This window comes from Cebus imitator, unplaced genomic scaffold (assembly GCF_001604975.1).
Source record: "Cebus imitator isolate Cc_AM_T3 unplaced genomic scaffold, Cebus_imitator-1.0 Scaffold486, whole genome shotgun sequence".
Taxonomy (NCBI): domain Eukaryota; kingdom Metazoa; phylum Chordata; class Mammalia; order Primates; family Cebidae; genus Cebus; species Cebus imitator.
Genome location: NW_016107801.1, coordinates 1,643,747 through 1,654,820, shown reverse-complemented (window position 1 = coordinate 1,654,820; position 11,074 = coordinate 1,643,747). Strand labels below are relative to the sequence as shown.

The following is an 11,074-nucleotide window of genomic DNA, read 5'->3' as shown; positions in this document are numbered from 1 at the left end:
TCCACTGGGCTGACCACTCAGCGCGGGCATCGCCACCTACCCGTGTCCACTGGGCTGACCACTGAGTGCGGGCATCGCCACCTACCCGTGTCCACTGGGCTGACCACTCAGCACGGGCATCGCCACCTACCACCGTGCCCACTGGGGCTGACCACTCAGCGCGGGCATCGCCACCTACCACCGTGCCCACTGGGGCTGACCACTGAGCATGGGCATCACCACCTACCACAGTGCCCACTGGGGCTGACCACTCAGCGCGGGCATCGCCACCTCCCGCCGTGCCCACTGGGGCTGACCACTGAGAACGGGCATCGCTGGTACACAGCCACCTTCCTGGACGCCCAGCAACGCTGCCCCCCTGCAGCCAGCACAAGCTGACCCAAGCTGTCCTCCTCCTATGAGGAGAAGCACTGCCACTGCAGTGCCACCAAGTTGGGGTCACAGCAGGCATTTTGATGTGTGCCCTGTGCCTCCCTGGGGGGAAGGAGGTCCTCCCTGTGAGTTCCCAGGGAACTTCTATAATGCAGATTCCTTGCCGACACCAAGCCTCGTCCCGCAATAGCACAATATGCAGGACTGCGCTGGAACGAGCCTCAGCCATGCCTCCACGTGGGAAGCCCCACCTTGCCCTCCAGCCTCGCCTTCCACACCCCGCTGAGCTCCTTCTGCTGGGAAACTGCCCCAGTCTTGAGCAAGCTCCTCCTTGGGTACAGAGGCCTGGCTGTCACCTCTTCTGAGAGGCCGTCCTTGCTTTCTGAGCTAGCATTCCGCCAGCCCCACTCTGCTCCCACAGAGCTCTTCTCTTCTGTGGACAAACTTGCCTCTGGACCCCAGGCTGTGAGCCCCCCAGCGCAGACATCTAGCCCTCGGCCCCCAAGATTGGGCAGGAATGAGAAGGGAAGTGCAGTGGCTGCCAGGGAAAAGCCATTATGCAAATGCAAGGTACTGATTATTAGAGCAATTTAAAAACAGGCCCTCCATTTGGGCTTATTTTGCTTGATAAAGCATTTTTAAGTGGCAATATTTTGTGTTAATTTTTTCAACCAGTTGCTCTTATTATTTGATTATGCATTATTCAAAGCTCTCAAAGGCGAGCTTAGAGCACTTCAGAAAATAACTTCAGTGTTATAGGCACCCACGCAGGGGATTGGCTCCAGCTCCCGGAAAGACGTTCTAGATCCAAGACCTGTGCGACCCAGCACGAAGCCACTGGCCACGTGTGGCTGTCCAGCTCACAGATGACAAGCTGCACATATCCATGCCAAAGCGCAAGCCACGTACCGGATCAGAGGACTTGGCGCAACAGCCACAAAACACGTGCTGCCCAAGGATGACCCGCAATACCGATCACAAGTTGACCCAGACAATATTTTGAATATGCTGGGTTAAATATAAAATACATTTTTCTTTTTTTAAAGACGGGGTTTCACCATGTTGGCCAGGCTGGTCTCGAACTCCTGACCTCTTGTGATCCCCCCACCTCAGCCTCCCAAAGGGCTGGGATTACAGGCATGAGCCACCACGCCCGGCCATACATTTTTATTTTCTTAAGAGGCGAGGTCTTCCTCTGTCGCTCAGGCTGGAGTGCAGTGACAGGATCTATGTTGCCCAGGCTGGTCTCGAACTTTTGGCCTCAAGTGATCCCAAAGTGAAGTGTTGGGATTGCAAGTGTAAGTCACCATGCCCAGCCTATAAAATACATTCTTAAGATTCATTTCGTTTGTCCCTTCTCATTTCTTGACGCGGCTCCCCTGCATACCAACCACACTGCCCTGAAACTGCCCTTTGGCTTCCACACTCCCCATGGGTCCTGGGTCTTGGGAGGCAGGAAATGTGTCTTCAGTCTGATGGGTTTCCAGCTCCTGGCCCCGAGCCTGACACACAGAGAGTGTTTAGGAACCAGCTGATGATGGAATGAATGATGGTTGGTGAATGAATGAAAGCACATAGGCACTCACACGGTGCCTCTCGCTGGTCTCCTAAAGCCATATTTCCAGGTTCCCTGGGAGACAGCTGCGTCTGTGAGCCAGTGTTTGACTTTTCCCAAACAGCTGCAGCGTGTCTGGGGTCTGGGTGGCCAGGGGAGTCTTTTAGACATTCAAGGTGACCCTCATGTTGGGCATCTGGCTATGGGCCCAAAGCAAAGGACAGATGCGTTCTGCTCTAAATGACCCTTCCCTCTCCTCACTCCCCTGCCTGGTGATATGGTCTGACTGTGTCCCCACCTAAATCTCATCTTGAACCTCAGTTCCCATAATCCCCATGTATTGTGGGAGGCACCTGGTGAGAGGTAACTGAATCACAGAGACGGTGACTCTCATAACCCTCATACTGTTCTCGTGCTAGTGTGTGAGTTCTCACGAGATCTGATGATTTTATAAGGGGCTTTCCCCCTTTTGCTCTGCACTTCTCCTTGCTATTACCATGTGAAAAACACGTGTTCGCTTCCCCTTCCACCATGATAGTAAATTTCCTGAGGCCTCGCCAGCCCTGTGGAACTGTGAGTCAATGAAACCTCTTCCTTTATAATTGGAGAAATCTTTAAATTATAATACTAAGACACCTGACTTCTGATTAGACTGTTTCCCCAGCTCCAGCCTTGAAAACTCACAACCACATTCTCTCCCCAAGTAGGACCCAGGTAAGAAATGACATGCGTTTGTGTCTTGTAAACTGCCATAATGGATAAGTATCCACACCAAGTCCACAGAGAACGGATAGGAAGTCTTGCCTTCCAGTGAAAGGAGGAGGGGGGAAAACAGCATAAAAAATTTATTAAACTGGAGCCACTGGGACCAAATCGCAAGTTAAAGATTCAAATGCATTCGCCTTCCTTAGAACTGATGATTTACGTTTGCAATAACTGCAGTCATAAAGAGCTTGTTGGATTACGGAGGCGCAGTCTTAATGTCAGGGAATAACATTATCGGATGCGCAAAGCCACGTGTTCCCCAGAGTCACTTTTCTGGGTGAGAGGAATTTTGGTTCAAGAGATCAGTCACAATCAGAATGGGCAGAGGAAGACGGAAAATGGGCAACCCAGCCAGGTACAGTGGCTTATGCCTGTAATCCCAGCACTTTGGGAGGACGAGGCAGGCGGATCACCTGAGGTCAGGAGTTCGAGACCAGCCTGGTCAACATGGTGAAACCCCATCTATACTAAAAATACAAAAATTGGCCAGGTGTGGTGGGGCATGCCTGTAATCCCAGATACTCAGGAGCCAGAGGCAGGAGAATTGCTTGACCCTGGGAGGTGGACGTTGCAGTGAACTGAGATCACGCCACTGCACTCCAGCCTGGGTGACAAGAACAAAACTCATCTCAAAAAAAAGAAAAAAAAGACCAGGCATGGTGGCTCACACCTGTAATCCTAGCACTTTGGGAGGCCGAGGCGGGCAGATAACCCGAGGCCAGGAGTTCGAGACCAGCATGACTAACATGAAGAAACCCCAGCTCTACTAAAAATACAAAATTTAGCCGGGCATGGTAGTGCACGCCTGTAATCCCAGCTACTCTGGAGGCTGAGGCAGGAGAATCGCTTGAACCCAGGAGGTGGAGTTTGTGGTGAGTTGAGATTGCGACATTCCAGCCTGGGCAACAAGAACAAAACTCCGTTTCAAAANAAAAAAAAAAAAAAGAAAAGAGAAAAAAAAGGAAAAGGAAAATGGGTAAGCTAGGTTCCAGCCTGACGTGCCAGGCAGAAACCCTCCAAATGGAATGTGCACCATGAACCACTAGGGGCAGCCTGGGCAGGTGGCGGGCAGCAGTTCAGGAAGTGTCCGGTGCTCAGCACCCAGTAGGCTCCTACGGAGTGTGTATGTCATGCCGGTCCCTGGCCACACAAGGCCAACTGGTCCCCATCGTCCCAGAGCCCTCCTGTGCTGACCATCCAGAAACACCGAGGGATGTTTCTGCAGAGCACAAAACCCCAACCTCAGGCTGGTGACAGGAGAAACAGCAGGTCAGGAACTTGTCAGGAGCTCCCCAGACTCTGCGGGGCACAGGCTCTGCACGGTGGGGGGTCAGGGTCAAATCGTGGCTCTGTCACTTACTAGCTGGGTGACGTGGGCCAGTGGTGTCCCCTCTCTGGACCTCAGTTTCCTTATCTGTAAAACGAGGATGACCGCAGAACAGACCTGACAGAGTGACTGAGGGTGGGGGCATGCAAGGGAATGAAGCCCAGCAGTGCCCAGCCCCAGAAAGGCTCGTAAGCATCGCCCACTCCTGCGGTCATTGTCATGTGGGTACAGACGCCCTACCACGTGCAGAAGGCTTGCCCTGCCAGGGCTGGGCCAGGAGAGGACAGAAAGATGCAGGTCTGACCCTCTGATCTGCAGGGGACAGACATTTGACTATCTCATCACAGTGTACCCCTGGGGCACCCCAGAGCCCCAACAGAGGTATGGGTGCTGAGGGGGTGCTGGCCAAGATGGAGCCCAGGAGGCTTCACAGAGTTGGAGACACTGTGCCCTGGACATGACAGAGAAGGATTTCCAAGGCAGGGAATTCGGGGAGGGGTGCAGAGGGCAGGGTTCCAACTCTAAGCATGGCAAGTAGTGTGGCTGAGACTCTGCTGGGGGCGGAGCCTTGGGCCTTACCCCCCAGTACTTCCCTCTGGCCATGCCACCAGCCTGAAGCCCTGCCCTCTCTGAACCTGTGTCCCCCCCACTTACCGGGTTGAGATGGACAGCCCTCAGTCAGCCTCGGGAACCTGCATGTGAGCCTTCTTTTTTTTGGAATTTCTTTTTCCCCCAGATGAAGTTTTATTCTTGTTGCCCAGGCTGGAGTGCAGTGGTGCGATCTCGGCTCACTGCAACCTCCGCCTCCTGAGTTCAAGTGATTCTCCTGCCTCAGCCTCCTAAGTATCTGGGATTACAGGCGCCCGCCACCACACTCGGTTAAATTTTGTATTTTTAGTAGAGACGGGCTTTCACTATGTTGGCCAGGCCGGTTGGTCTCTGACTCATGACTTCAGGTGATCCACCCACCTCGGCCTCCCAAAGTGCTGGGATTCCAGGTGTGAGCAATTTTTTTGGAATTTTCGAAGTTTCCCTCAGTTTCCTGAGGCTGGTCAGGGTGGACAGTGGCCTCCAGGTGGACGCCCCAGGCCTGGCTGTGACCTGCATGGCCCCTGTGCCCGCCTCTCCCCTTCGGGATGCTCTACAACCCTCAGACCAATGTGGGGCCGACCAGATGTCTGGAGGAGCTCTGGGAGTCCTGCCAGTGGGATTGCCCAGGGCCCCGTGGCCAGCCCAGCATCAAAGGAACGGGCTGGTGGCAGCTCCTCCCGCTGGTGGGCGAGGAATTTCTTTCACAGGAGAGCGTGAGGCTGGGCCGCCAGCATGGTGCTGCATGCTGATCTGGGTGTGACTTAAATTGTTTACATAGACAAGGATCCAGGGTCCTGCACCCTGGATATGGGCTGAGCAGTAAGACAGGGAAAGCCCCAGCATACAGCAGGCACTCAACACACGCAGCTCCCCAACCCACTCCTCCGATGGTTCTCATTCTCAGTCCGTGCTCTAAGACGAAGGGAGAGAAAAACACTCACAGTCTTCCCAGAAGAACAGTCGTTGAGCTTAGAACACAGAAGCTGCTGTCAAACGGCTCCGGAGGTCCCCAGGTGGCAAGGACGCTCAGTGGCACCGTCTCCCGGTGGCCTGGGAGAGTGGTAGCCAAGCCAGGCCAGGAGCCCCCAGCCAGGATGCAGGCTTCAGGCAAGCCCACCAGATCTCAGCCTGGGTCCCTCGCCTGCAGGTGGCCCCCACTTCCTCCTGCCTTCCGACCTCCCTCCTCCCAGATCGGGCCACGAGATCACACGCTGGCCACAGATTGCCACGGTCCTGGTGGGGCTGCCGCGCTGGTGCTGTGGCCAGGCTTGGGCAGTGCCTGGGTGGAGCAGAGGCTTCTCAGAGAGAAGAATGAGGTGGACACGAAGGGCAGACAGCGGCGGGCCCACGAGGCAGGCGGTGCCGGCAGGGCTGCGTGTCAGCTCTGAGCCCCCACGCGCCCGTTCCCTGCGCCTGCGCTCCGGGGCCTCTGCTTCTGGCCGCACCGCTCCCTCCTCAGGACACGGCCTCCCAGGACACAGCTCAGGGAGCATGACCAGGCCTTCTTTTGAGCAGGCCCCTGCTCCAACCCACAGCTTCTAAGAGACAAGCCCTCATGGAGGACCCTGCTAGGGCAGCAGGCCAACACCCAGGCCAGCCACCAGACCGGCTGGGCAGCCTTCTAGAATGTACGAGGAGTGTGAAGATCTGCTCATCTCTGGGGCCTCGCAGAGGCGTGCCTTCCCACTCTGTGTGGAGCTCACTTCCTGATCCATCACGAGGAGGTGTCCCGGTGGGAAGAGCCCAGGGCCAGCTCTGCCTGCACTGTGGCCTCCACCTTTCCTCCCGACTCCCTGGACACCACCAGGAACCTCCCCGTCCCTCCCTCCTTTCCTCCATCCCTCCTCCCTGCCGTCCTCCCCGCCCTCCTCCCATCCCCCAGCCTTACTCGGCCAGCTCCTCCAGGCTGCGGTAGACGTCATCGTCATTCTCTGTGGTCTCTTCTGAGGGAAAAGGCCTGTGGGAGAGAAGGCGAGAAGGAGGTGAGCGGACCCCGGCACTGCTGGCCAGCGGGGCCCCAGCTGGACCCCACAGCAGAGCCCAGTGTGGCCCAGCCAGGAGCCAAGGGGCTCCCGTCCACTCTCTGGAAAGACACGGGGTACCAGGACACTGATTGGAGTCACAGGATGGGCCAACTGGGCCACAGAGCAAGAGGAGAGCCATGCCCAGCTCGCCAGGTGGCAACGAACATGTCACGCCCACTCCAGGCTCTGGGTGTCCAGTGGGCAGGTGAGAGGCCCAGGTCAGGGCTGCAGAAAGCGTTCATCTGCCCAGAGACCTGCCTCCCCTTTTCCCCTTGCTCCCACTTCCAGGGGGTTCACAGGGGAGAGGAGGCTCCCCACACACCACCTGGTCTCCAGTTCAGTCCCCGCAGGAGAGGAGGCAGGAGGGGACCCCGCAAGGGAGGGGCAGCTTCTGAGGCGCTGAGGGTAGGGGCTCACCCACCCCACCCACCAGCCACGAGCTGGAGGTCAGGACGAGAGTCCTGAAAATGAACAGCCCTGGGACCCTGCGCACAGATCTGCAGCGTCCCCTCCTAGGACGGGAGCAGGAGCCTCATGGGGACACCCCAGAAGGAACGCGGCAGTGCTCCCCTCGCCCTCCGCCCCCCAGACGCCCCAAGCCCGGTGCCTTTCTGCAGTTCAGGATGGTATAGAAATGCATACACATATAAACTTTAATCATCTGGGCTCTTGTTGAGTCTCATTTTTGTGGAACTCCCATGCATATGTACACAATTATAATTGTTTTTCTCCTGTTCATCTGTCTTATGTCAATTTAATTCTTACGCCAGCCCAAGAACCTGGAGGGGTGGAAGGAAGCAGTTTCTCCTCCCCTAGGATCCAAAGCATGGCTCTGCTGTGTCCTCTGCAGACAGACAGATGGGTGTGGTCCCAAGTCTACGACCTCCCTGCACAAGGCGCGCACGGCCAGCCCAGGCCAAGCAGTCAGAGCCCAGCCTCGGGGAGGGAGAAGAGGCAGAAGAGGCTGATCAAACACGGAGAGGAGGGGGCTGCAGCGGGTTCAAAGCTCTGGGCCCAATCCACTCATCTCTAGAGGAGACCCGAAAGGCCCCTTAATTAAAGCAAACATCCCCCTGAAGCCCCAGGGTGCGTGTTCTGGGAGGAAACCTGTCACTGGGGATGGGCCAGGAGACCCCAGCAGGGGGCTGCCAGGCCCAGATGCCGGCTAGGATTGCTTCCTCGCCTGGGGTCAGGCTGACATTTGCTCAACCCAAGATCCAGCTGGGACGGCAGTCCAGCCTGGCCGTCCCCCCACCACCGGGAGACTAGGGGCCTGTGCTGCGGCAGGAGGGGCGGGGGAGTCTGCTGAGCTGTGAGCTGGAGGCCTGGGTCCTACCTGGCTCTGTCACAGACCTGCAGGGACCGGGCCTTAGGTCAGAGGTCCCCAAGCCAGACCCGCCAGGCCACTGGTCAGCGTGCCCCTGTGGCTTCCTGGTAGAAGCCCGTGTCTAAGGGGGCAGCATGGCCAGGCCTGACGTCCACGTGGTGAGCTCTCTCCTCCCAGCCACTCTCCCTCCTTCCACCATCACCCGACAGCAGCATCCCCCAGTGGAGGTGTGTGTCCTCAGGTCACAGGCAGAGCTGAGGCTGCCACATCATCCTCATCCTCAGGGCTCCATCGCTGACACAGCGCCACTCACAGCCAAGAAACCCCCCAAGGAATCCATCTCTTCCCACGATCTGCAGGGCGCCAAGCTGTCACAGATGCCGTGTCACTGATGGGGGTGGGGCTGAGGAGCCACAACCCGGCTGACACGCAGGTGACCCCAGAAAGTGCAGGAGCACATGGGGGCCAGGAGCCAGGGAGGCTCTGCCAGGCTGAGAGGTGGCTTCAGGACCCCAGAGGTGGAGGTTTCTTCCCTCTCAGCATGAAACCCTGCTGCCAGGACAGCCCTGTGCTCCCATGCCAGCCCCTCGCTTACGTCCAGCCATCCCTGTCTCTGATCTCGTCAGTTACTTCTGCTTTTTCCAAATTTTCAATGATGATTGGTATCCCTTCCATAATAAAAATAGAGGCCGGGCACGGTGGCTCACACCTGTAATTCCAGCACTCTGGGAGGCCAAGGCAGGCAGCTCATGAGGTCACGAGATTGAGACCATCCTGGCCAACATGGTGAAACCCCATCTCAACTAAAAATACAAACACTAGCTGGGGGTGGTGACACATGCCTGTAATCCCAGCTACTTGGGAGGCTGAGGCAGGAGAATCACTTGAACCAGCAAATCGGGGGTTGCAGTGAGCCGAGATCGCACCACTGTACTCCAGCCTGTTGACAGAGGGAGACTCCGTCTCAAAAAAAAAGAAAAGAAAAGAAAAGAAAAAAATAGAATCTCACTTCTTATTATGAAAATATGTCCTCATCATAAGTAAAAAATGTTAAACCCCACTCACATCCAATAAAAGTGTGTTATGTGTAAAATGACCTCGTGGCCAAATATTAGTGTGCTTTCTCACAGAATGTAGAGAGGAAAGAGAAAATATCAAAATCCTGAAGCTGTGAGGGCAGGATCTTGTTCAGATTTGATCACAGGGTGTGGGCAGCAGTTTAGGGCATCAGGGCATCCCCTCCAACCCTGGGATGATCAGCAGGTACAGGACGGCCCTTCGGGGGCTCTGTCTCCAGAACCCGCCCTGCTAAGTTGTCCGAGAGACGCACTCACACTTTGTGAGGAGACACACGCTGACGATGAGTGGACACACACGTGCCTCTCACTCTTCCTGCACCCAGGCAGAAGAGTGCACTTTGAGAGGCTCGAGGTGGGCGGATCATCTGAGGTCAGGAGTTCAGGACCAGCCTGACCAATACGGCAAAACTCTGTCTCTACTAAAAATACAAAAATCACTCACCCCCGAAGCTCACCTGTCCCTGAAGCCCACAGCAGGGTTTTTATCACAAGGCTCTGCTCTTTCATCAGTCCCAGGACTCGGATGGGACCCACCTGCCCTGCCAGGAGAGCTGAGCCTGGGGAAGTGAAGGAGAGGAAGGCTTTCCAGCTGGGCAAACCCAGGTGTGACCCCTAGGCCCGGCCCCCTGCTCCCTGTGACCCTGGACAACCTACCTAACTTATGTGCATGTCACCCTTCTCGCCCTGGAAGATGGAAGTAATCAGGCCTTCTCGGAGGGCAGCCGTGAGAGCAGCTGTAGGATGGCAGAGTGCCCTGCACTTAGCGGGGCCCCAACAAGGGCAGCTGCAATTTAGAACTTCCAGCATTGTCCTCATTCCGGGCACTTTCCGCTGCCCAAGAAAACTGCTTTCTGACGCCTCCTGAGGGCCTAAGAGCCGCACTCGCAAAGACAATTTCAGAATATTGTTTCCTAACACAGAAAGTGAGCGTCCGCTCAAATGAGGCACAATAGGCATTTCAAACCTTTTGTCGGCCAGGCGCAGTGGCTCATGTCTATAATTCCAGCACTTTGAGAGGCTCGAGGTGGGCGGATCATCTGAGGTCAGGAGTTCAAGACCAGCCTGACCAATGTGGCAAAGCTCTGTCTCTACTAAAAATACAAAAAAATTAGCCAGGCGTGGTGGCGCATGCCTGTGATCCCAGCTACCCGGGAGGCTGAGACAGGAGAACCGCTTGAACTGAGATTGTGCCATTTCAGTCTAGCCTGGGTGACACAGAGACTCCGTCTCAAAAAAAATAAATTAAAAAAAAAAAAAAACCTTTTGTCTTTTAAAAAACCTGACCTTGAGCCATCGTTGTCTTAAATTTCCCTCCCCTGCATCTCATTGGCGTTTTGGTCAACCGCTCCTGTCATCTCCTCTACCTGCCTGACCCAGAAGAGAAAAAGCAGGCATGTTAAAGCCCAAAGAATTATCCTGCTGCCCAGAAAATCTTCACTACTTTTATTCTAAGATCCCTATTTGAGGCCACAAAACCCCTTGAGAATGAGCTGCAAATCCAATTAATTTCTGCCAAAGCCCAGCAAAGGCTACTGGGGAGGGGGGGGAGCAGGAGACAGAGGCAGCCTGTCGGGGACTGTGCGGGGCCTCAGCACCCAGCCGCTAGGGCAGGAACACGCAGGGGAATGGAGGAGGCGTCACCAGGTTCCGGTCCCCTTTCACTCCGCTCTCCCCACAGCCCCCCATGCCCATGCACCTCTGGCCTTTGCACCTGCTCGGCCCTCTGCCTTCAGGCTCCTGCCCTCCTGCCATTCACCCAAGTGCTAGCATCCTTCAGGGCTCAATCCAAGCCCTGCCGCATGTGGGAAGACTTGAGCGGTCCCTCAGCCTGGATCCACCTCTGCCTAACACAGTGCCTGGTGCTAGAAAGGCATGGATGAGTAGATCCATGGATGGGTGGGTGGGGGCATAGATGGGCAGGGGAAGGATGGGTAGCTGGCTGCCTGGGTGGGTGAATGGATGTGTGGGTGGATGGGTGGATAAATGGGTGGGTAGGTAAGTGGATGAGTGGATGGATGGATGGGTGGGTGGGTG

The 11,074-nt window shown here is 55.9% G+C and overlaps 1 protein-coding gene across 6 annotated transcripts in view; it reads right to left on the bottom strand.

Annotated features, from left to right (window-relative positions):
- Positions 1 to 11,074, bottom strand: part of VAV2 (vav guanine nucleotide exchange factor 2) — a 224,166-nt gene that overhangs the window by 66,190 nt on the left and 146,902 nt on the right. For all 6 annotated transcript variants that reach the window (XM_017513104.2, XM_017513102.2, XM_017513101.2 and 3 more), the window contains exon 4: positions 6,499 to 6,567. In XM_017513104.2, the coding sequence (XP_017368593.1) occupies positions 6,499 to 6,567 (69 nt within the window). The remainder of the gene's footprint in view (positions 1 to 6,498; positions 6,568 to 11,074) is intronic.